General features: G+C 44.1%; 3 protein-coding genes and 3 long non-coding RNA genes across 7 annotated transcripts; 2 read left to right on the top strand and 4 right to left on the bottom strand.

The window, feature by feature from the left end:
- Positions 1–5,782: 5,782 nt before the first annotated feature.
- On the bottom strand, positions 5,783–6,719 carry LOC6585082. Its single transcript, XM_002010686.4, has 2 exons — positions 6,441–6,719; positions 5,783–6,367 (listed from the first exon to the last, which is right to left on the bottom strand). The coding sequence occupies exons 1-2, from the start codon at positions 6,569–6,571 to the stop codon at positions 5,965–5,967; spliced, it is 534 nt and encodes a 177-aa protein (XP_002010722.1). The 5' UTR covers positions 6,572–6,719; the 3' UTR covers positions 5,783–5,964.
- A 2,563-nt stretch (positions 6,720–9,282) lies between these two features.
- Positions 9,283–11,172, bottom strand: LOC6585081. Of its 2 annotated transcripts, none has more exons than XM_032732623.2 (2): positions 10,904–11,172; positions 9,283–10,859 (listed from the first exon to the last, which is right to left on the bottom strand). In XM_032732623.2, exon 2 carries the CDS (start codon positions 10,832–10,834, stop codon positions 9,677–9,679), a length of 1,158 nt encoding a protein of 385 aa, XP_032588514.1. In that variant the 5' UTR covers positions 10,835–10,859; positions 10,904–11,172; the 3' UTR covers positions 9,283–9,676. The 2 variants fall into 2 exon arrangements, with proteins under 2 accessions (XP_032588514.1, XP_002010721.1); XM_002010685.4 differs by having other exon boundaries at positions 9,283–10,844.
- Positions 11,173–17,476: 6,304 nt separating this feature from the next.
- On the top strand, positions 17,477–18,295 carry LOC116804551. The gene is made up of 3 exons (XR_004364545.2): positions 17,477–17,578; positions 17,641–17,964; positions 18,015–18,295. It is a non-coding gene; the product is annotated as an uncharacterized LOC116804551 (long non-coding RNA).
- A 2,788-nt stretch (positions 18,296–21,083) lies between these two features.
- LOC122757910 lies at positions 21,084–22,116 on the top strand. Its single transcript, XR_006358103.1, has 2 exons — positions 21,084–21,490; positions 21,553–22,116. It is a non-coding gene; the product is annotated as an uncharacterized LOC122757910 (long non-coding RNA).
- LOC26527475 lies at positions 21,848–22,275 on the bottom strand. The gene is made up of 3 exons (XR_001449004.3): positions 22,162–22,275; positions 21,997–22,076; positions 21,848–21,940 (listed from the first exon to the last, which is right to left on the bottom strand). It is a non-coding gene; the product is annotated as an uncharacterized LOC26527475 (long non-coding RNA).
- A 323-nt stretch (positions 22,276–22,598) lies between these two features.
- LOC6585080 (eukaryotic translation initiation factor 4 gamma) lies at positions 22,599–23,969 on the bottom strand. The gene is made up of 2 exons (XM_032732626.2): positions 23,753–23,969; positions 22,599–23,674 (listed from the first exon to the last, which is right to left on the bottom strand). The coding sequence occupies exons 1-2, from the start codon at positions 23,879–23,881 to the stop codon at positions 22,772–22,774; spliced, it is 1,032 nt and encodes a 343-aa protein (XP_032588517.1). The 5' UTR covers positions 23,882–23,969; the 3' UTR covers positions 22,599–22,771.
- Positions 23,970–25,470: the final 1,501 nt, after the last annotated feature.

The following is a 25,470-nucleotide window of genomic DNA, read 5'->3' as shown; positions in this document are numbered from 1 at the left end:
AAAAGTTTATCTCTTTATCGATACTTCAATGCCTTGTTATCGAAAACATTGGCATTTGCATGCGTTTTTTCCAACACTTGTAACTTAGATATGCGCTGATTTCTATGCCAAAGTAGAGCAAGCAAACTATCGATACAGCTTTGGGAAATTTGCAAACAAACTTTTGAAATCGTGAAAATTGCAATTTTTGTCTTTTTTTTTTAGTATTTAAAATTCTATTTTAATATAAAATATATACTTTTACGTGATTTTCTAATTGCTCATGACTACCAATAGGGACTAGAACCATCGATAGTGGCGCAGATAGGAAACAATTCGATACTTCGGTAGTGTTATGAACAGTTTCCCAGCCCTGCTATGGCATAGAGACCGTCTCAGATAAAATGATATTTCCATTAAACTAAGTTGCAGAAAAGCTTTAAGAAAAACGGAAGATTGTTACAGTTTCAACTTTTCGATCCCATTAAAATACACAAAAACCTCAACACATCAATCGAGGTTAGCCATAAATTCTCAATTTATTGCAAGTGTATTTCAGCAATCAATATTTTTATTCGCCATAAATCAGAAAATCGAAGCTAACCTAAACAAATCAGTTTGCAGGAATTTTGCCAACGAAAGGCGCCATCTAGCGTTGAGATATTGCACAACTGAAGTAAGCCCAGACAGAAATAGATGTCAGGCATATCTCAAAAGTGCTGTCAGTCGATGAAATTGAAGCAGAAAAGAACTGAATTGCAGAGCCACACACACATACGTAGTGGGAGAGAAAGAGGGTGAGAGAGAGAGAGAGAGAGCGAGAGAGTGGGAAAGGGCGAGAGAGAGCGAACTAGTTAAACCACATGAATTAAGTCGGGCAAATGGATTGAAGTCGAGTTGAGAGTCCTTTGATGGTTCGCTTAGGTTATTTGTTTCGATTGGAAGCCGGGCAACAAAGTAAATAATGAAATGGCCGCAAAAATGTGCTAGGACCTGGCCCAGGATAACCCGACACGATGATGATGCTGCCGACGACGTGCATGCTGCTGCTGCTGCTGCTGCGGCTGCGGCTGGTGATGATGATGATGATGATGATGGCACTGAGGAAGATGGGGCAGCTGCTGATAAGGCCAGCTCTTCGCCTGCTACTGATGCTGCTGCTGCTGCTGCTGCTGCTGCTACTCCTGCTCCTCCTGCTCCCGGCTGCCGTTGTCATTTGCGGTTGCTGTTGCTGGTGTGCTTCATTGGTTTTTGATTGTGTGTCGGGCTGCTTTATTTATTTATAGCTACGAAATCGGAGCTGGGCTCCAATACCCCAGTCGGCGACCCAGACAGGATGTAGCCTTCATAAAATATTATAACTTGCTTTACGCCCAGCCTGATCCCGAACTTCGACTGGAAGGCTGCGCTTCAAGCAAAGTTAAATTGCAAACAAGCAGAAGCAGAAGCAGAAGGAGCAGCAGCCGCCGAGGCAAAGTCACTCGGATTCTTGTGGCGCAGTTTGCTGGCTTTTTGTATAACTTTTGATTAATAGAGCGGAGTTGGGCCATGGTAACGTTACTCGACGGCTGCCATAATTGCGCCACATGCCCAAAAACAAAAATAATAAGAACTGAACAGAAAAGAGAAGCGAAAACAAAGCAAACACCAACAAGGACAACAGGCAAAACAACTCCAAGTCGAGCTTCGTGCACATGACAAGCCACAAGGCACCGCAGGCAGGCAGCTAAAAAGAAAAAAATAATAATAAAAAAAAATAAATAAAATAAAATAGTATAAGCAGAAGCAGAACTTTACTCACGCTAAATTGATTCTCCGGCGGCGAACAAGTGGCCTGGATACACATAGTTAGGCGCCAGGATAACAGGCAAATGCACTTATGCAACAGCTTTGCATTATGCCAATGCACTTGATGTGCCGCACCAGAGCCGAAATCGCATTCCCACCATCGAGCTGGCTTTCCCTAAGCCACATGCCACGCCCAACCGCCAAACTGTGGCATGGCGTCGCCCAAGTTTCTGCACGCGGCACCCAACGAAACTGAAGCTGTTTTCGTTTTTCTTTTTTCAACAGTGTAATCGATATGTTATCGATAGACAAAGCTGTGGTTGTGCACGGGAATCAACAATATCATAGTACTGAAAATTTACCTGAAATATCGGCTATCGATCAGCATGCGTAACATATATAGTTGTTATCGATTAGTAGTTGTACTAGTTATCGATATTCGAAATATTGTTATCGACAACCACTTTAATAAATTAATAATTAAATATAATGAAACAGCATATATGCCTTCTATAGTCATAACTTAAAAGTATCGATAGTAAGTCACAATTCGATATTATAACATAAGATATACCGATAACAGGCATCACTTACTTTAATTTCCATGCCTAAGATTGAGTTGCTCATTAGCGGAATTCAATTGAAGCTGAAGTAGAAAACTCTCTTGAATGATTTGCCGACTGCTTGCCTGATTGATAGACGGACGGAAAAACGGACAGACGGTCCATGTCATTGACTGACGGAAGCTGTTGCAAACGATAGCCTTGACAGCAGTTGAGGCAGCTGCTGGCAATGGGACTTAAAGCGATTTTGCTTAAATGGCTGTGCTTTAATTCTTCAAGCGAGAGATCGAACGTGAAGTAGGTTTGCTAATAACGTTAAGGTAAATATGCAGTGGATGCCCGAGTAGATGCGCTCGTCGTGCATGCACACTTGGAGCCAGCTGAGTGCCTGACACTCAGCAGATGGATGCTCGATGCTCGGATGCTGGCATATGCACAAGCTCTGTCTCCTGCTGCCTGCCTTGCGACTCCTGCTCCCTGCCTTGCGACTCCTGCTCCCAGCCCCAGGCCCACGTAGGCGGCAAGTGCGCAGCCTGAGCGATAGCTTAGCAAAAATACTTTCATAATAATCTTTATGCCACGATGTTTCGAGAGCTAAAAAAGTATATAAAAATAAACCCCCCCTCAATCTAAAATAAAAAAAAAAACACATCGACAAACCAGCTAAACGAGCATAAACTCAAGGGTTCATCCAGGACGAACGCGAGCTGCAGAGCGGGTTGACGTTTTAGGGTTGGGGATTGATGACTGAGGGGCTGAGGCGGCACAGGTTGTTCGAGTCGAGTACACTGTGATTTGTTTTTGTTGGTGTTGCTACTGCTGCTGCTTCTGCTGCTGTTGTTGTTGCTGTTGCTGTTGTGTTGCTGTGTTAAGAAATTTTCTTTTTCTGCTTTGCTATTTTTCTCTCCATTTTCTTTCTTTTTTTTTTCTTGTTAAGTCGCAGCCCTTCACTGAAAAGGCTACCCGGAAAACGGATTTTCACTGTCTTTGTTTGGCAGATTATAGATTAAAGATATTTTAGTTGAATACAAACCAAGCAAAGCCCGATAAAATGCAGGCATGCCTTCTATTCAAGGCTAACCTTTGATTGGGCACAAAAGGGAAGAAAAAATCCAATTTAACGATTCGTATCTACACATCATTGGGAACCAAAATTTTCTATAATATTAATTTCCATATCAATTACAGTCAAAAGGAAAATGCAACTTATCGATTGATATCTAAAGATATTTCATATATTGATACCAAACATTTCTGTAATATTAAGTTTAACGATTATTTAATATATCGATAGATGTCATCGATGAGAACTAAGATTTTCCCTTATTTGATTTTCCATTTTCAGTGCAGTCAAAGAGCTTCGAATACTCAGCTTTTCCTTTCCCTTTGTATTTTCTGACACCATATCAAAAGTTAACATTTTCTTTGAACTATCCCCTGGGATGGAAAGTTGAATAAAATCTCCCAATTTCTAGTGCTTAATGTTGTCAAGATTAAAGAGCACGTAGCCTTCAATAACCCCTATATCAATGTCAGATCTTCAGATTTCTATCTGCGCCATGCTTTGGTCAGTGTATGCGAGCATGTTATTGTTGTTGTTGTTGTTGTTGTTGCTGTCAATGTTGGGCATGGTCAAAAACTCTTTTTGGCTATTCACTGCCGTTTGGCTGGCACTTGTTTCTCGCTATACCCTGCACACATTGAGCACTGCCCACAAGCGGGCAACCTCTTAGCTCTCTGTGATGAAACTTGCTAAGTCGAAGCATATTCTATGAAAATATAGGGTATTCGAGGCGCTCAAAAGTAAATAGATGCAGAAATTTGGGTTGAATAAAAAACAAAGATTTCTAAATCACATACTCGAAATTAACTGAGCTTCTATATACCCATTTATTACAGCTACGGGGTAACTGTTAGTCGGTACGCTCGGGTGCTGCAGCGCTGCTGCATGTTTTCTTTTTGTGTTTTTGTTATTTTTGGTTGGAAAATGCTAAAAGCAAAGTTGGATTATTGGTATATGCCCCATGTGCTCCATGTGTATTTAGGCGTACGTATGCGAGTGCATGTGTGTGTGTGTGTGTGTTGGTGTGTGTGAAAAGATAATACAAATCTCTAGCTGGGCATGAATGCGTATATGTCGTGTGTGTGTGTGTGTGCGGGCATGTGTGTGTGTGTGTGTGCGTGTATGGGTGTGGGGGCGTGTAGGCGTGGCGCTCAGCGGCAAAAGTTTATTGCCCTGCTTCACTCCCTACATCTTCTCTCCCCCTCTCTTCCCCAGGCATCGTCCCTCGCCCAACCAGGTGAGTTTTATATGCAATAATTTTTCTTTTTATACCCTGTACTCATAGAAAGGCTAGCCAAGGCTCTAAGTTGGGCTTAAGTTTATGTAGTGGCCAACTGCAATGCCATAAAGCGCCGCTCGACAGCCCCTGCTCACGCGGTACTCTCGAATCGAGAGTCTCGATTATGCTAGAAATTCTGCTCGGCTTATGGGCAAGGTAGTAATGCCCTGTGCACAAAGCAGCTGCAGAGTTATCGATAAATATCGATTAGGATAAATGCGAATTAATTCGAATGTCGATATGCTGAAGCTTAGTTGACCTACATTTATCGATACATAGCGATAAAAATAACTGATGAAGTGAATAATTGGACAAGAAATATGATTAACCGTTCATTAGAGCATATGCGCTGCTCAATCTACTATCATTAGTAGGTATAGCCCACTTTCGATATATCGACTTTTGCATGCTGGGAATTCGAACCCCTTTCAAATGTCAGCTAATAATGCAGCGTGATCTACTCAGAGTTATGGCCAATTGATATCTACATCTCTCATACACTAATCTATATCCCCTTTTTTGTTACAGAGTATCTGCGAAGCGAACACGCCCCATAGCGCTCCGCTCTTTTCGGTCATATGTGCGGCAGGCGACGCCGTGGAGTTGGATTTAATAAATTCTAATGTTTGCTTACCGTGGCTGGCAAGCCTTTCAACCTGTAACCGCACAAAGGTTCGCTCAGCTTTCCGAAGTGGGCGCAGCGGGTGGCATGGGCGTGGCCAACGTCGAGCGCACATCTCATAGGGTCAACTCTTTGGTAGCCTGGCAAAAGGCGTCAGCGTCGGCAGCGTCGGCGGCGGCGGCAGCAGCTGCAGCAGATTTACTTTTATTGCAAGTTGCAGTGGCGCAGGAAGGATGCGTCCAGGTTTACGTCCAGGTCCAGGTTCAGGTCCTTGCACTGCAAACACACACACACACACACCCAGACGCACATGCAACTGGCAGCTGAGCTGATGTAGACATTCAAATGAATGAGTGCTGGGACAACTGGCGGCGGTCCAGCAGCAGAAGTACATATACATATATACATAAGTCTATATATATATATATATATATATATATATATATATATATATATATATATGCATAGAGAGAGCGAACAGGAAGCAGTTCAAGTCGTTGCCTTTAATTAGTAAAACAATTTATACGAAGCCTGTCGGCAAATGGTGGGCAGCTGAGCTGAAACTTTGGAGCTCTGCTGCCTGCAATTTTGTATCTGTGGCGTTGTCGTCGTCGCCGTCTGAAAGGTGTGGGTGTTGGTGGTGCTGGCGGTGCTGGTGGTGCGAGAGACCTTAGCGCAGCCAGGACCACGGCTTGTACCAGTGGCGTCGGCGTGGCTCCTTGCTGCCAGTATTGAGCGCTTCCACGCCCACAATTTGGGGCGGCACCACTGGCAACGCGTGCAGCGGCGGCTGCTCCTGCTTGTGCTCCTGCGGCCGACGCTTGTGCCGCGCGGCATCCTGCTCCTGCTTCTGCTGGGCCAACTGATCGATGTGCTCCTGGGTGGCCGCGCTCACGCACTGCCTGTAGTCCTCCATGGCGACGAAGCACTTGTACGACTCACGTCGATGCTGCTCCAGGCAGCGCTGCACCTGCGACGCGAACGCCGTGCAGGGCATGTGGGCCTCGCGATTGAAGTGCCGCTGTGTGTGGTCCACCAGGCGATCGAACTCCTGGCAAATGGCCTCCGGCGACCTGACTTAGGTAAATGGAAATCAATATAACTCTCTCTCTCTCGCTCTCTCTCTCTGTCTCTCTCTGTACTCACATGCGCTGTATGTCCTCGATGGCGCTGAGCACGCTGCCCTTCTTCGGCTTGGACGACACCGCTTTGCCCTTGGGCTTCGCCTTGGGCTTGTTGGCGCTCGGCTCTGCGCTCGCCTTGTTTGCGTCTCCCATGGATCCTATTTTCCGTACTCTACTGCAGCTCCCGCTATGGCCAAAAATCTGTTCCAAAAAATGATCTGTGTGATTTTGTTATGAGATTCAGTTCATGTATGTGTTTGTCTACAAAAACCTATACAAAGTGACTTTCTCTCCCTTTCTCTCTCTCTCACACTCTCTCTAGCTCGACGTAAAACTCGACACACCCAGGGCGCACAGGGGCTAACCACATTCGGATGCCAACGATCTGGCCTTGAATCGAAGTGTCTCTCAGTCTCTCAGTGTCTGCTCATTCAGATGGTGGAGCATGAAGTTTCCAGTGAGAAAAGTTGTTCGAGTCGGCCGGCCAGCATGGAGAACTATACTTGAGATATTCAAATAAATTGCCAGCGGCAAAAGCAGCGAAAACTTTGTGCATCTCATCAAAGTACGTTAATAAGCTTAAAATAAAAAGCATTTCATCATAATTGGAGTCAAATTTCGCAGGTAACAGCCTCTGGGCATGCCCCGCCCTCGTTCACTCCCTGCCCTCATGTGTCTCCGTCAAATTATGCGATTTACGCAGACTTTTCAGTTTTCATTTTATTATCAAATTTGGAATTCGGAATTTGTGTTAATTGCGCGTTTAGGCGCAAAGTTTCGCCAACATCTTTGGCTTTGTGTTCGACGTGTCAATTGCAGGCTGCACTTTATCATATGCCAGTAGGAGGAGCTCTACCTGAGACAGAGACAGAGACAGAGACAGGGCGAGAGGGGGCGAGAGCGAGAGTGAGCTGTGGGAGCGACTGAAGCGTCTGGATACAAACTTCGAACATAAAAGAAACTCAAGAAGTTGTTTTGCGGTTTGTTCGGCTGCCGGGAATTTCGTTATTGGAATTTTCATTGGCCACAAAAATACTTTTTCGATTAAACTTTAACGGCGCGTGAAATGCCCGGAAAATGTGTAGCTAAAGATGCCCGCCTCACCTCCCCGCCTGCCTCGAACACAGCCCACAGCCCAAAACAGAGACCGCATACCGCAAATCAGAAATTGATTAATTACAAAAACTAAAAGGAAGCAACTAAAGACGGCGCTCGACCGCCGGACAAATGCCAATTAGTGCAAAATATTTCAGGTCGCCACTAATGGATATCAATTCGTAACGCCCTCCGGCCTACGCCCGACAAAGAACAACAACAACAACAACAACAACAAAGGCCAAAAAATATATATCAAAGGGCGCACTCAGCTGTCCTCGCATGCCAATTCCGAATGCGATACCAAACGGCGAAAATATCGGCAAACAGAAACTCGTTAACAGCCAGCGACAGCGGCCCGAATTTCCGAGACCCCCGAGCAACCAGGGGTGCCTCCCAGCCCACTCCACTCTCCCCCCTCACTATCGCCCTCTTGTCGAGCATATGCTTGTTTCAGATCCTGCAATTGGCAGCTGAGAGCCCGAAGCATTCGATATTAAGCCCAAAAATTGGAATGAAACTGAAACTCCGCACAGCTTCCGCTCTATGCCATTTCCAGCTTTCTCTATTTGGAAATCCTCAAACTGAGCTGTAATTGCAATGGCTACGTACGAAGTTTGGGCTTTAGGCCTTGAGGTTTTCAGATTGAACGTAGCTGGAATACAGCAATACGAAATGGGACGATGTGGCTGACGATGGACTGAAGTAACTGTTTTACTAAACAGGATTATTGTATCCTATGCTTAAAAAGATGTTTATTATTGTTTATATGCATGGTATAAACAAGTGTGCTCCAGTCGAAACTGACCGTCTTCGAGATCTTCCCAATTGAATAACTTTTCGTCTAGATGGATTCGAATTTAAACATATAGTAATCATATTCATATGTGTACATATGTTAGCCAAGGCAGAAGTCTTTCCCTAGTATTTGATATATTTTTTGAAAATGTGGGATCACACTTGAATAAGCTGCGCATACCACAAGCTAAAGCTTTGAGGCAGATCACTGAAGCTCCGTGGTACATAAGAGCCTGAAATATTGAAAGCGACCTCAAAGTTACCATAATCGGTGACAAAATTCAAGACTTAGACAAAAAATATCTTAAAAGGCTGAGCTCCCATCCAAATAACTTGGCCGAACTGGTATAAGGAGGAGACTGAAATGCCATCACCCTCAGGACCTGCTAGATCGGGTCACCTGAACACTTTTACACCTGAAAAGCCCACTAAATATGTGTCATTTTATAATATATACATAATATATAAGTACCCTAGATAGAAGCTTTTAGTATGTAAATTAGTTAACATTTCTGTTTAGATTAAGTTGCCTAAAAAAGTATTTTATATATTCGCTATTTTAAAATTTCGCTAAAAAAAAAAAAAAAAAAAAATGTTAAAGAAAAGCGAATGTGGGAGAATGTGGAGGAACATGAAAAATATACAAAATCGGTATATATATAATACAAAAATTAGTTTTCATATATCAGATCTCCAGCTGCTGTGGCTTAACCACATAGAGGGGTAGAAAGACAAGTGAACATGTCTCTAACAACTCATCTCATCGTCCTGACCAATATACCCATTACTGTAAACCTATATACATGATAATATAGTTAACTGTACATACCGCCTATTATATACATTTTCCCATTATAAATGCAAATCGCAGTCATGCTCCGAAACAAATAAACAAAAGATATATATACATACATACACTCTACTAAATTAGAACATCAAGCATGTGAGAATTACAAAATAACTTCAGTATATTAGTATTTTTAGTATTTTTAATCATTCAATTAAAAGTCGGGTCAAAATGATGTGTATATTAGGAATTCAAGTGACGCAATTTAGTAGGTTTAGACCAAAATAGAGTAGTTGAATGTTGGTAAGTACGCAATTCAAGTGGATGGTGTTTCTGGTGTTATGACAGAGAAAAGTTGTACGGAGTCATGCTAAATGTTAAATGTTGCATAGTTGAAAACAACAACAACAAAAAAGGTGAAATGAGTGAGTGAGTGTAGTGAAATGTGTCGACACAGCAAAGCTGTAAATGAACAAAAATGAATTGGGCTGATGCGTATGGATAGAGGCATGCAAAGTGCGAAATCCGACTTGGATCAGTGTTTACCTATAGATGGATGATCTCAGTGTGCTGCGGGCCTAGCGACGTCCCTGCGGACCGGAGAGACGACGGCACTTCTCGTGGCGACAGTTGTGCACATAGGGGTTGAGCTGATGACGGTGCCACCAGTGCAGTACGGGCGCCTTGCGCAGCTCCTGCTGGTAGTGCTCGAACTGTTCCAGCGTGATGTAGTTGCGCATGGGGCAGTGGGCGTCGTGATGGTAGTCGCACAGCTGATCGTAGATCCAGATGCGACGATTGCAGTAGCGCACGTTGTTGTTGTGCGACGGAGCGAACTTCAGGTACTTCTCGATCTCGGGAAAGTACAACAGCCGTCCCATGCCACTGATGGCGCACTTCTGGCGCATCTGGAGCACCGCCTCCAGCGGAATGCTGTCGAAGCGCACACAGTTCATCAGCTGGTCGGTGTGGGAGCAGCGCGACTTGTAGTCATGGGACAGCCAGATGATGACCGCGATGAGCACCTCCATTTCGGAGTTGACGCAAATGTACGGCGAGTTGAGCAGCGAGACGAGCGCATTGGGCCAGAGGTCGATGTACTCCTCGGTGCCAATCAGGGTCAGGAAGTACTTGTGCACGCGCATGGTCTTGCGGAAGGGCATATAGAGGTTCATCTTGTGCAGCCCGAAGAACATGTGGAAGCCGATCTCCTCGCGTGCCGTATACGGATCGCTAAACTCGTCCATGAACTGATCGATCAGCACCTGAATCCTCAGGTACATGGCCGCCTTGAACACGCTCATCAGCTTCGGCGGCAAGATGATCTGGTTCGGCTTGGCCATCCACTTGTAAATGGATATGAAGGCCTCCACGCTGACTTCGCAGGCCGGCAGTCCATAGGCCATGCCGTGCGTGCCGCGACAAAAGAAGTCCGTGTTTCTCTGCAGCAGCTCCAGGTCGCAGACCACCTCGGTGGTTCCGATTATTATGGTGACCGTGTATTTCGGCTTCGGATTCAAGCGGCGCACTACTGCCGCTGCCCGCTTCGCCTCGATCGCCCGGGCCCGGCGCTCGGCCGGCGTAGTCCGCTGGTTGTCCAAGTAGAGACGACGATACTGCTTGCCCTTCTTCACGATAATAAATTTCGAGTTCGGAATATGAATGTAGACCGACTGCTCGTTGCCTTCCGACTCCTCGGACGTATCATCAAAGTTGATAAAGTCATCGAAGAACATGTTGCTTGCGCTTGCGATATTCAGTCTAATAGAGAAATATTTTTCATTCAATTGGTCCACAATACTCACGATTCGAAAAGGAAATTATAGGAATTTGAAACTTCTCGGCGAAAAAATGCGAATCGCACGCTGACAGCTTGAAAGACTCTTGCCGACTGACTTTCGGACGGAAGTTAGCTCGACTATCAGTGCTGCATAGGCAACGCTATTGAAAAACAATAGCATTAGCTTTGAGCTCGATGAATGGCAAACACCATGAAACCGACAATATCGAGCGATTGAACTATTTCAGATTATTGCCATTTGCTCATGAGTTATGTCCGTGAATATTCGACACAGCATTATCTCAGTCTTGGTCCGATAGTCTGCAGTCTCTTGATGTTGCTCTAATATGGTCACCTTTAAAATACCACAACTGCCATACCTAAGCTTTGGCAATTATATATCGATACTCCACTGCAGCTATCGATAGTTGCTTATTGAAAATTAATAAGCACACGCACATACAGATTCATAACGTGATTACATGAAAAATAGAGTTTTGGATAGTAAAAACTGTAACTAAAAAACTCTAGAGGTTCCCTAAGCAAACAGAATAAAACTTAATAACTAAACCAAATCAAGCTCGGTTCGATTTGAGGCAGTTCAGATTCCGTTTACAATCCAGTTCATGTTAATTTAATTTTTAATTGAATTCAAGTAAACCCAGTAAATGGGTTATTGCCATTCGAAAGTACTTCAACTTGAAGGCGCACAGTCAATTGGTTTCTCCACGTCTGGCCTCAGCCTTCATGTCAGGATCATGTTAGAAAATAAAGATTATAATCAACATGAAAATCAAGCGGCAAAACTTTGTCCAATCTCCCCAGTAAACCCATGGCACCATCCTCCCTGTTCCCCCGGCTCCCTATGCCTTCCATGTCGCACACACACACACAGACACACACACACATACACCCACATATATTTGCGCGTAATCCTTGGCTGTTTCTCATCTGCAGGCATGGCGGGAGCATACTTACTGCTGCCACGCCCACGCAGCCACAGTTGCCAGCTGCAGCTGTGCCTGGTCCTGGGCCTGAGCTTGGGCTTGGGCTTGGTCTTCTGTGTGTCGCTGCAGCTGGGGAAAGTCACAGCAGGCGCCAGACACGTTCCAGCAGCCAGCGCGTCGCACGCGAAACCGCAGCAGAATGCCGTGCGACTCCGACTCCGACTCCTGCTACTGCTCAACCCAATCCAAGTGCCATTTTCCATGCGAATTTTTCACACATTCTACACACACACATACATACATCTCTCTTATTCTTCTTTTTTTTCCTTCTATATGTATTTTTCAACATATAAATTTTCGTTCAAGTTGAAAAGTTTCACATACTCCTGTCACGTAATGCACGCTGCTTGCCGAGCGTGGGCGGCGGCCGGGGCGTGGCATTTGCACTCTCTGGCGTGCGAGTCGCTAATTTATGTCTGACATTAGAATGCAATCATATTCACTTAAAAAATATATCGCAATAAAAGCAGCATAGAAAGATAGAAAGTAAACGTTTGGTCTCTTTATTTCTCTCTCAATTGCAAATTGCAATTCCCCAAGCTGGCGTTGCCAGATCGTGTGCAGCTCAAACGGCTGCTGCACGCGTGCGCACTTGACTTGCTGTGCCTCATCTAAATTAGAAATTGCCTTGGGCTCAACTTTCCATATAGCGATATATCGTATGCAGGCCTTGGTTAGTCTAACTCTTAAAGTTTCTGGTTTGGAGAGATTGGCGGGAATATAATATATGCGGATGTATTTATGGATAAACGAATGTATATGAATGTGTGTACATATGTACATATACATATGTATGCCCATTTACCACATATACATACATATGTATGTAGAGATTATATCACTCTAGCCCTACAGTCTATATCCCAAATTCTAGACTATACTATTCATTAATTACCTAATTGACTCTACTTAGATTATTGTAACAAAAAAAAAAGCCATATTCGATACAGTGTATGTATATCCCCTTGGTCCCCACTCCGTTCCACTAAATAAATAAACCAAGCTCTACAAACACCGGGTGTATCACGTAATCCTACGGCCTTTGTATTGCGCGCCAACAACGTCTCAACAAATCAGAATACACGATTCGACAGCGCATTAAGCACAAGTCTGTTGATAACGTGGCTCCGTCTCTATGTGCACACACACACACACACATAGCACCCGTTCGCCCAACCGGCCATCTATGTATGTAAATGGGCGTGTCGCATTGTAAGCCCGGCCGGGCAACTGACCCGTGACATGTGTCGAGGGGCGGCTGCCCCCGTCTCTGCCACATCATTGGGAGCATAAGCCGCAAAAAGGATTTTCGACAGCGGCTGCAAAATGTGAAAACCAAAGAATTATTGCCACTACGTCCCTGACCCGCATGGCCAACAGACTGTGCATCACTCTGCTCCCCCCTTGCTATCTCGCTCGCTCGCTCACTCACTCATTGTCGCATAATCCCAGGCAACGTGACCCAGCTGACAGTTTACAATTTTGCAGCAAAGGCTGCCCCCATCGCCCCCCTTTTTTCGTGAGCTCCTCTAGCGCACCCCCTCCGGCGCACCGCCCCCGCACATACCACTGGAGGACGCCCCAGCGCTGGGAGGTGTTTGGTTAAGCACATAATTAATACGAAATTTGATTGCCTTTGCCGCGATGGGACAACACGGGCCTGGCCCAGGATGTAACCTATAAAAGAGATTGCCATTCGAGCGAGCATGTGTGTGTGCGCGTGTGTGTACGTGTGTGTGTGTGCACGTGTGTGCGTGTGTTGGGAAAAGTGAAAGTCAAATTAAAGCAAACTCTGCTGTTGCTGTTGGCATTACCGCTGCTGTGGTTCGCCGCTTAAACGCTTGCGGTTTAATTAATCGACTCATAGTTGATGCCGAGGCGGTTGCACTGAGCACGGCTACTATCTCTGGCATTTGTGTACACTGCTCTCAGAGAAGCTAAAGGCAGTTGACTGTTTGCTGGATTGATGTTGCTTAAACTGATTGTCGATTGCGAGCAATGGACATATCTGGCGTTTCTAGTCGAGCCTAGGTGAAAAATACTTCAGTAGTCATTCAAGGTACTGCTTAGTAGTAGACTGAGCACTGTAACTATTCGAACTGCACTGGATTGACTTCAGTGTGCTCAACTGCTTTCAGTCCCGAATTCACTTGCCAAACCTAAAAGGCAGCATATCAATTTCCCAGCTCCCAGCTCTTGCTCTTGTGCTTTCTATATCAATCAGTGAGTCAGTCAAGCGCATAGTTTACTCAAGGAATCAGCTGGTCAATCAGCAAAGAAGCCAGTCAGTCAATCAGTCTGTTGGCTGGTCAATCAGAAAGTCCAAGTATATCAATAAGTGAGTCAAGTCATCTGAATAACCACCATCAATCAATTAGGTAGAGTACGTCAATCAATGTGTCTAGCGATCAGTGGTAAAGCAAGTCAATCAATCAATTTGTTATATATATTTGCCAATCAGTCATCGAGTCAGCCAGTCCTTCAATCAAGAAGCTAAAAAATACATCACGATATATCACTTAGTGATGAATTCGAAATGAATGTAAATTAGTTAATTATCATACTTTCAGTCAATCAGTCAATTACTTAGTTAAGTATATCTAGATTGAAAGTTGTGTCAGTCAGTCAATCAGACTGATGTTACAAGCTACTAACATGTATACATTTACATACATAAATAAGAGCTATGTCAGTCCAATAGATAATACTTAAATATAAGCAGATAAAAAGAACAATGTCAATCACTTGATTGGTCAGTCAATCAACTAAGCGGCAGCTCAATTATACTAGTGCATCTGTAGAGACTTAACTTAAACATTCACGTTTATTTATGCAGCGCATCTCGCAGTCGATCATAGCCCACGCTCGGCCGTCCGCTCACTCATTTCGCCTGACTTCCTGTCGCTGGGGTTAATTTTTTTCCTTTCGTTTGGGGCTTTTCGGGCTGATGGCTGCCTTCAAATGGTTGCGCTGCCGGCTTTTTAATGTATGTATGTATATCCATGGCCAGGAGTAGTAGACAGTAGACGCTGTGGCGCCAGCGGCTGTCTCCAGCTCAGCCTGTCAGCAAACAAACGAAAATAAAATAAAATTAAATGAAATGAGAAAAAAAAAAAAACAAAAAAAATAGAGATGAGAGGAAACTTTAACTTTTGTTGTGGTTGGCAGAAAGTTCTTATGGCCGAAAATAAATCAAGCGCCAAACTACTTTTGGCTCAAATGATTAATTAACTGCATTTTGTGCTCGACCACGTCCTGGACAATGCCGGCGATCGCACGGAGTGCGGCCGACTCCGTCAGTGGCTGAATGGACGAATGGCTGGCACTTCGCCGTCTCCCGGTTAAGATATTATTAATGTGCTTGTTAGCTGCTCGCCCCGCCCTGTCACTCCAGCTAGCACCACTAGCACCTCCTCGCTCCATCTCGCCCACCCTCTCTCTTTCTCTCAGTCTCTCTGACAGAACGAATGAATTATGAGCGCGTTTTCTCGAACTTTTTGTCGACCAGCTGTTCCATCTCGTCCGCAGCTCAATTAGATGTAAGCGCATAGGCGTCGCTGCCACGCCCACCACACGGCAATTGGGATGTGCTCATATGTATGTATAGCGGATATGCTCTTCAATAAACATTTGTAGGCCTAATGTTGCCACACTATCTCATATGCTCATTCTCATTTGCCATTCGCACAAGATGAAAAATAAATTACATTATTTAAATACATGTATATAAGTTAACATTAACATAGCATAAGCATATTCTCTCTCACTTGCCGACGCTTGTTACATGGTGCCGACGAAACAGCATTGAATTCAGCGCCCTGACCACAGCGGACAGCAACAGTAATCTGACACCTTACATTAGTGTGGGTGTGTCAGCATCACTTTCGAGCAAATCGGCACGCCGATTCGCTGTCCCACATTTTTAGTTTTTAGTTCTGCTTTGTATTCTCGAGAAAACGTCACGAAGAAATCCATTACTCCGGCACCAGCCGTAAATAAAAAGTCTTTTATTCTCTCAGCCTAAGCGAGAGATAACGGGGAAAATAACGTATTTAAAAGTCTTTTATTCTCTCTGCCTAAGCGAGAGATAACGGAGAAAATAACTTATTTTATATATTTAATTTTTATTTATATTCACTTATTTACTCCATTGGTATTGCTATTTTATTATACATATGTACATACATACATTTATATTTATATATAATCAACCCATTTCAATTACTTTTAAACTTATCTAAATTTTTCCATTCACACAAAATATGAATCACTTTCATTAGTTTTGTTTTTATACATGCCCACATTCGTATGTTCGTATGTATGTATGTATAAGAAGTTATACTCCTCCCTCTCCCTCCTGGCCCACAAATGTATTTGCTATTCACACAATATTGAATAGTTTTTCACTTTACTTTATTTTTTACGACAACTATTATTTCTATTTTCTATTTTCACATGGGCTATTGGCCTGTGCTGGTGGCTAGCCCTTCACCACACCCACCCCCACCCACACCCACACCCACACCCATACTGGCATTCCCAGCTCATATGCCGACCATAATCACATTTACGGCCATACTTTTGCCAGACAGTTAACATTTATTTGCCATTCGCACAAAATGAAAGCACATTTCATTCGCTTTGCACGCACTCAGCCACTCAGCTTTTATGTTATGTTAATTATTATGATTATTATTTTTATTTTGTATTTTTTCTTTTATTTGTATTTCGCATTTTAAAGAGAATTTGTTTACACAATTAGCTCCAACTTAATTTTTATATGTACGAAGCCCCGCGGGCTGCTCCCATTAGAGGAGGTGCTCTCCCTCTCTCTCTCTCTCTCGCTCTTTTTGTATTTTATTATTTTTTTTTTTTTTAGCACAAACACACACACATGTATTTGTACAGTGTTACATGGTACTTAACGTCCGCCCGTCCCTCGGTCGAAGCTCGGGCAGCGCTTAGCAAACAGCGACCTGAACAAACTTTGCCAGCCAGCCCGAGGCGTTGCTTGTTGAGTCTTTGTAAAAATGTAGTTAAGCCAAATCATGGGGATTTAGCTTAATAATTATGCTAGAAGACAAAGAGAGAGAGAGAGAGAGAGAGAGAGAGAGAGAGAGAGAAAGAGAGACAGAGAAGAGAGAGTGAGAAATTAATGAAAAGAGAGCGAGAGAATGAGACAAGTAGTACAAGAGATATTTGTACATAGATAGATATCAAGAGGGAGTGAGCGACAGATGAAGATATGTACTTAAAGAGAGAGCAAAAGCTTGAGACAATTGATAAGAAGATATAGAAGTGGAGAGTGATATATAGATATATAGATATAGAGATACTAATTAAGAAGAGAAGAGAGTAGGAAAGGAAAGAGATATTAAGTGAGGGACTGATAAACCTAATGAGTGAGACAGAGAGAAAAGGAATACAGGTGGAATAAAATTTGATAACATTAAGTGACTTTTATGGGCTAAGTTTTATTATAATAGAAATGAATTCAAAGCGAATTGCCCATGCATTTTAAAAAAATATTTTCGGAATTGAATTTTCTTCGATAGATCAAAGTGCCAGCACTAGCGATTCGCTTGAAGACGCGTCAGGTGGCAACGCCACGGCCCAACTGAGTGCGCTTCAAGGCGAGTGTCGAATGCGGGCGGCAAAGCGAAAAAGAAAACGTCGAGCTTAGGCAGCCGCAAGTTAGGTTTACGGCGCTTCGAATTAAATATACTTTAGTTCTGTCTTCCAATTTCATTTGCAGCTGCTTCAAAATCCAATTAACGCTGCCAAACGCTGCACAATGTGTGCCGGCCTCTGTGTGTGTCCGAGTGCGAGTGTGTGTGTGTGTGTGAAGCTCCCAAAGGATAATAAGCAGCTTAGTCTCGAGTCCAGGCGAACGCGTCGATGCGCAGCAGCAAGAATAAAGAACTATGGGAAAAATTGCTAGCACCAAATCGAAAGCGTATGTCGCTGGCCTGGCCAGAGTGTGAGTGAGAGAGAGAGAGAGAGAGAGAGAGGTCACATCGTCATATGGCTGAGCAGATTTCCCTCAGGTATTGGAGCGTGATGAAGAGCGGGCGAGCGGGTAAGTAAAATGGCGCTACTCGATATGATAATGATACAATTTCGATAAAGCTTAACAAGGATTAGGCAACGCCTGACGCCCGGATGAACGATGATATCAGCTAATTGGCAATGTGGTTCGCCTGTCGCTCTCTCCCTGGCAACTGGCGAAGGACAGCCAAGAATAATGCCCAATAAGCAGGCAGCCAGGCAGCCAGGCAGGCCAACAGCTGCAGAACGCACTGGCTGCAGCTCGGGATGTGTCGCCAGTTGCAAGTGACAATTTATTAATAAACAGCAACAACAGGAGGAGGAGCAGCAACAGCAGCAGCAGGAGGACAAGGAGGAGCAGCAGCAACAGCAGCAGCAGGAGGACAAGGAGGAGCAGCAGCAGCACCAGCAGCAGCAGGAGGACAAGGAGGAGCAGTAGCAGCACCAGCAGCAGGAGGAGGACAAGGAGAAGCCACAGCAGCTAAAGGACTTTCGACTTGCCACGCCTCAACTAGCCTCGGCTCGCCTCGTTTTGACTGCCAATTACCGCCCAGCAATAAATTGGTTGTCACGCGGCGGCTACAGCCGGAACCCCTTGCCAATCAGAGCAACCAATGTTGCGTTTAATGGACTCCATAAATTCTGGAGTCCTCTGACAGGGCGGCCGGCGTTTATTAGGCAGCCATCGAGTACATTAGAACAGAGATGAATTACTTGCGCCCAGACTCACTGCGAGACCTCAAATTTCAAACTGCACCAAAAACAAAACGAAAATCTAGCTCCAGCAGAGAATAAAACAAAAGCAAGGGAAACCACTAGAAATCAGAGAGTACATGCATATATTTTATCTATAGCTAACCATAAGTGTAGTACATGTTGACTGAATTATGTGAAAATTAGGTGATTTTGATAGAGTATATAAATAATGTTATGCCTAAGGTTATAATGATATATGTGATATGATCTTAGTTAAGACATATAACTAAGATAATATCACATATATCATTATATCAGAAGTGATAAGTGTTAAATGATCTATTGGATATTTGATATGTTATATGATATATGATTAGTTATGAATGCCAAATATTCTGCGATGTATGTAGTAGGTGGTAAATGCAGTGTCATCTATTCTATATATCATATAAGACATTTCATATTTATATTATCATAAAGTATAGTATAAGGTATAGTTCATCAATCATATATCATATGGTATATTCAATATATGATTAATGATCTATGATCTATCTAGCTTATTAATCATTTATTATATAGTATAGTAAATAATAATCTTTGATATGTGTGGTGGTAGTATGAAGGTACGTAGAGACTAGTTAGAGGATTGTAGGGAAGTGGCTATAGGGACTCGTTTGCTAATCTTAATAATTACATTATACATACATATGCATACTTATATACCCCAGGGCCAGGGACTTGCAAATTTGAATAGGGAATTCTTTATTCTCGCAACTGCTGGCCAATGGGGCAATGGCATTCGCAGTGAAACGCGAACATGTGAACAAAAGAAGAAAAGGCTTGACTGATCACACACACTCAACACACATACTCAACACACACACTCGACACACACTCCACACACACACACACACACTCACACACACGCTCGCAATCAAAGCCAAGTTGCAGAGAAATCAAATTAACCAAAGTGTGCAAACGGAATGAAAAATAGGACGAAATAGGGGAAGCAAGCAGCTAGAAAAGGGAGTGTGGTCTAGGGGCGGTTGGAAAGTGGGGTCTGTCGAGTGCATTGAATGCAGTTGCAAAGGCCGCCGCAACCGCAGCCGACAGATGGCGCTCTTTGCGTTCTCAACTGTAAAGTAGGGTAGATTACATAGCTCTTTCAACGATGCCCAGGCAAGATGCCGGAAAATTCCAGAAAAAAAAAAAAAAAATTAGAAAAAAAAATAAAGTCAGTGGGTGGGCAGGCAACCGTGGGGCTGAGGGGCTCGACTGGCGCCAGTGAACCCAAGGAAAAGTCAACAGAAAGGAAACAGTCGAATAGGAAGCCGCCGTCTCATAGACAAAACTAAAAAGGACAACGGAACGGGTGAGAACTGAGTGAAACACACAGAGCAACTGTGCAGAAAAAAAAAAGAGCGAAAAGGAAGAAGACTGAAAGGCTAAAAGGCCGGATACGTTTCAATGACAGACCGAGCGAGAGCGACTGGGCCAGTAACTCGAGTAATTGGTAGATTCCTTCCCGACCCGTCCCTAGCCTCCACCTCAGCCTCTGTCTCTGCCCCTGCCCCTGCTTGGACCCCCGACACGCTCCTCTCCGCGCTACTTTAGTAAAATGTGTCTTTGTCAGAGTGCGTCACTGGAGCATGCAGAGCAACGGCTCCACGACAGACCACCCCCACCCCCCCTCTGCCACTGCTACTGCCCGCCCATGCCAAGATGATGTCAACGCCAATGCCAGGCAGAATGCCTTGCATATCAAAAGTGAAAACTTTCGACATATAATTTTGCGCATGGATTTTCACTTTGACGGCATAAACGATGACAATGCTGCCTTTGAGTTGTTCCCCCCCATTGCTAGGCCCCGCCTCTTCACACAGAGAGACAAAGTCACGCTGCTTGCGCTCCAAATGAAAAGGGACAGAAACACACACACACACATACCCTGATATATTGCTCCTGCCCACATCCTTTTAGATGGCGGGAAAAACCTTTCCAGGCACGGCACGATCATGCCGGTCACGTGTGAAATCAACCCAATTGTCCTACATCTTTGCAGTTTTGAGTGCCAGCACTTGATTCGATAGTTGCATTGATTAACCCTTTAGCATTTATTAATCTATTTGTAAAATATTCCTCTCAATAAGAATCATCCCCCCATAATAGACGGTCAAGCTAAGCTCTTGCATGTACATATGTAGATTTGGAAAAATATTTAAAAAATAAATGAAATAATATTGTATTAGTTTAAACATCACAATAACAATCTGCGTTTAAATTTTTTGGATATACCCAATAATTTGGATTTTATAGACCAACAAACTTTTTTAAAGGTGCTGCTTGAAATATGCTCTGAGTCAGTGTACATACACGTACACATGCAAAACTATCTATACACATGCATACATACATACATATGCATTTATATTCGCTGATGCAGCCCCTGCATCTATTTCATATGTTTGCTCATTTTTTTTCTTTTCGTCTATCGCATCTACTTTTTCTTCAATCTTCCATTTCCACTTGTTTCGCCTAGTCTCATGCGCTTTTCCCCTTTATTATTATTATTATTTGTTTTTTTTTTTCTTTTTTTTTTCTGATTGCTCGCATCCGCCATTCACTTTGCCATTCACACAGATGCGCGATCATTTGCATCAGCTGCTTTGGGCCGCGTATCGATGCGAGTGATGTCTGGTAGTGCTGCAAAACCATCGATGGACCGTCCATCGATTTTGTTTGAGTCCGATGGATTAAAACATCGATAGTATCGATGGTTCCATCGAAAATAGCTCCATCATTCAAAAATTATTGAAAATTCATAGAAAAAAAATTAACTTTATAAACATTTATACTCAGTAAGTTCAAAACAATTCATGATTTTTCGTCTTAATTCATAAAATTAATATTTGTATTCCAGTTCATCACAAAACAGTCTATCCTAAAAAACAACTTTGGTTTATATTTATCTTATAGCTAAAAACCAAAAATTTCGACTGTAATTAACAAGTTTTAAAATTTAACTTAAAATTAAAAAACAAAACTTGACTATCTTTCACAAAAGTCTTGAGCTTAAAGCTGAAATTAATTATCGTGAGATCCATTATGTGCACGCTTTAAATGCTCTTGCATATTTGCACACAACAGGCATTTCACAAAGTTTTTTTCTTGGCATTTTTCAAAAAACTTCCATACTTGAGATTTCTCAAATTTCTTTCGCTTATTCGGAGGCGCAATATTTTCAGTGTGTACCGTAACAGCAAATGAAGATTCCTTATTGGCGTCTGCAGGCGAAGAAGCACTTTTATCTAAAATCCAAAACAATTAGAAAAAACGTGTTTGCTATTAATTGTATGAATCTTACCAGATGGGATCAAAAAATGTTCCATTTTCCGTGGAGGAACCGCCAACAATTAAATAATGTGGTAAATAGGTATCTATGTGCTATATGTTAAAAAATAAATCAAATTGTTTGTGTAAAATAGATTCTAATTTTAATAATAATTTGAGTATCAACGTATGAACTTACTTGTGGCTTGGCGTCTGCAGCGATCTATCGACATCGAGAAAATTCCATCGACCTATCTAACAAAAGAAAGTCCATCGATACTATCGATATTTCCATCGATGGATTTGCAGCACTAATGTCTGGCTCACTGCAAACTTTAAATGCCAACTCAGCGCAGCTGCCCACTGCCTGCCACGCCCACTGGCGAGACACACACGCCCTGTCGCCGCATCAAATGCGCAACTACTTTTGGCTGTAATCTGCGCTTATAAACTTTTTGCTGGCATAAAAAGGGTGTTGCATGTCGTTTTAACTGAGCATCGGGCAAGTTGCCAACTTTGCCGGCATCCGAGGGATATGCACATGCATGCATGCATGCATACATATATACACTATGTATGTATGCAGATATATCTACATACATATATAAATGAGTAACGGTTATGGCGCCCATTGGCTTTTAAGCTGTTCGATTGCTCCCAGTGGAGTTTGCATTTTTTATTAACGCATGCACACACATAGAGACATGCACATGCACATGCACACATACATACATGCATACATATAAATAGAGACTGAGAAGGACGGTCTTACAGCTATACGAGGGTCCCTCCAGCTAAGCCCGCTTAGTCTAGGATGCGGTGTCCATGGTGGAGCCCGCCTTCCGTAAACGACGCGATCGACGGCTCGAGCGGTTCTTGGCCGCCTCGGCTTTGGCCTTCGCCTCGGCTTTGGCCTTTGCCTCGGCTTTGGCCTTTGCCTCGGCTTTGGCCTTCGCCTCGGCTTTCGCCTTTGCCATCACCTCGGCCTTCGCCTTTGCCTTCTCCGCGGCCTTAGCCTTTGCCTTCGCCACAGCTTTCGCCTCGGCCTTGGCCTTTACCAGCGCCTTGGCCTCGGCTTTTGCCTTCTCTTTTGCCTCGAGCTTTGCCATCTTCGCGGCCTTCACCTTCGCCTCTGCCTCGGCCCTCATCTTCGCCTCTTCCTCGGCCTTCATCTTCGCTTCTGCCTCGGCTTTTGCGTTCGCTTCTGCCTCGGCTTTAGCCTTCTCCCTGGCTTCGGCCTTTGCTTTCTTCTCGGCTTTCCCCTTTGCCGTTGTCTCGGCCTTTGCCTCGGCCTTTGCCTCGGCCGCTGCCTCGGCCTTTGCTTTTGCCTCTGACTCAGCCCTTGCCTTCGCCTCTGCCACGGCTTTTGCCTTGGCCTTGGCTTTGGCTTTGGCCTTTCCCTTTGCTTCGGTCTTTGCTTTCTTCTCGGCTTTCGATTTTGCCGCTGCCTCGGCCCTTGCCTTGGCCGCTGCCACGGCCCTTGCCTTAGCCGCTGCCTTGACCTTTTCCTTCGCCTCTGCCTCGGCCTTTGCCTTCTCCGCGGCCTCGGCCTCGGCCTCTTCGCGCCGCACCTTGTCCAGGCTGTGGCGCAGCTCGCCCATCAGTGAACGGAAATTGGGATCGGCTGGGCCATTCATCAACGAGATGATCATCAGGCGCTTGTCGTTCGGATCTGGAACGGTCAGCTCAAAGCGACGAAACTCAGCGCCGTTCTGCAAAAACATTAGCAGAAGCGGAAGAAGACGGTCAGCGAAATGTAAGAGAGAAGCACGCAGTCGCATTGGACTCACATCTTCGGGACGCGGCGATGGTTGCGTCTCCGTATCAACGGCCACCTCGAAGATGACGCGATGCGGCGGCTTGCGCGGCGTCTGCCTTCCATAAGTTAAGCTCAAGTCGGTGCTTGTGGAGCGATCCATGTCAGAAAAATTGGGAAAAGTTAGCTTTCGACTGCTGAAAGTGACAGGCACATACGTATAGAGTATACAGTGTTGCACAACGCCGCATGCTGTGCAACACTGGGCTGCACGTGTCTGGCAACACTGTTGGCTGCGAGTGGCAACAGCCTAGGCAAAGCTCTATAGCTCTTCCTCACTCCTAGCTCCCCCCCTCTCTCCCTCCGCCGCTCTCTCAGTCTGCCTAACTGTGTTTCTTTTCGTGTTCTTTGGTTTGTTGCATGTGTGTAAATTTAGAAATTATGTTTTCTTGTCTTTTAATTAATAATCTCAAGGGTGTTTGCGGCTTGTGCTGGCAGAGTGGCTGAATCTAAGGGCAGACAAGGCACAGAGCTGAAAGATACAAGCCATATGCATGTTACCAAGTGTGTGCGTGTGTGTGTTTGTGTGTGCTGAATGTGAACTTGTGGTAGACAATAGTCGCATGTGCTTATATAAGCAACTCGTGTGCGGCCCACATGGAAAGCCAATGCCAGATGTGAGTTCTATTCCAGATGCTGCTCCTGCTGCTCCTGCTGCTGCTGCTGCTGCTGCTGCTGCTGCTGCTGCTGCTGCTGTTAGCTGAAGTGAAGGCACTTTTATGGGCGTGTGTCTGTGTGTGAGTTGACAATGTGATTTACATTTAATTAAAATCGTATTTACTCGTTAGATAAACAAACAACAAGTGAGACAGGGAGACTGGGCGACTGGGCGATTGGGCGAGTGCGTTAGAGTAGAGCAACGTCGCACATTTGCTTTCTGGCCCATTTGACTTGGCCCCGAGCAGCTGCTGCTCAAGGATTAAGTTCTAAAATTGTTGTAAAAATTAGATGAAGAAGAAGAAGAGAAGAAGAAGCTGCTCAACATCAGCCACAGCCTCAACTGTCTGTCTGCCTATCGGCCGTCTCGCTCGCACGTCTTTCATCAGCTACAAAAATAAATAATGCTTTCGATTGCGGCTGCAAATAATTTGAATATCAACTGGAATTTCGCTTCAATCAAATCAAATCAAATCGAATTAAATCGAATTGCATCGAATCAAAATTACAATTCAAAGCATCGAATTCAATTTGCAATTTGAAGCTTTGTTTTTGTTTTGCCTCCTTTGAATAATTAAAAATGTATTTTTAATCTCACACAACTCCCCATAGCCCCAGCTGCAGCTCCACAGCATTCTCTTTAGCACATCCGGATCACCCTGGCAACTCTCAATCCACCTCCATTTCAGCTCGGTTCAGCTCAGCTCAGCTCAGTTCAGTTCAGTTCAGCTCTTAGGCTCAATTCCGATTCTCGTTTGCTTTTGGCTTAAGCGAATGAGCTTCGAGCTCGATTGCTGCTTATCAAATATGTATGCATGTATTTGTGCTCCACTCGAGGCACTTGTGCATTGTGCTTTAATCAGTTTGTCCCATTCCATTGCCAACTTAAAATGAAAATGAAATTTACGCATGCAACATTTGCCAACAACTATTTCACAATGATAGCTTTTATTTCTTTTCTGATTTCTCTTTGCTGTTCTCTTCCCACATGGAGAGGCAATCTCAATTCTAGGCCCACTTTAGTTGAGTGTGTTT

The sequence above is a fragment of the Drosophila mojavensis genome, unplaced genomic scaffold (genome assembly GCF_018153725.1).
Source record: "Drosophila mojavensis isolate 15081-1352.22 unplaced genomic scaffold, ASM1815372v1 contig_136, whole genome shotgun sequence".
Taxonomy (NCBI): Eukaryota; Metazoa; Arthropoda; class Insecta; order Diptera; family Drosophilidae; genus Drosophila; species Drosophila mojavensis.
This window is presented reverse-complemented; position numbering and strand designations above follow the sequence as displayed.

Bases quoted from the DNA above. Each gene is read 5' to 3' on its own strand.
- LOC6585080 (XM_032732626.2), bottom strand. From the start codon at position 23,881: ATGGATCGCTCCACAAGCACCGACTTGAGCTTAACTTATGGAAGGCAG. The intron at 23,675-23,752 runs GTGAGTCCAATG...ATGTTTTTGCAG, and splicing joins CATCGCCGCGTCCCGAAGAT to AACGGCGCTGAGTTTCGTCG.
- LOC6585081 (XM_032732623.2), bottom strand. From the start codon at position 10,834: ATGTTCTTCGATGACTTTATCAACTTTGATGATACGTCCGAGGAGTCG.
- LOC6585082 (XM_002010686.4), bottom strand. From the start codon at position 6,571: ATGGGAGACGCAAACAAGGCGAGCGCAGAGCCGAGCGCCAACAAGCCC. The intron at 6,368-6,440 runs GTGAGTACAGAG...TACCTAAGTCAG, and splicing joins ATCGAGGACATACAGCGCAT to GTCGCCGGAGGCCATTTGCC.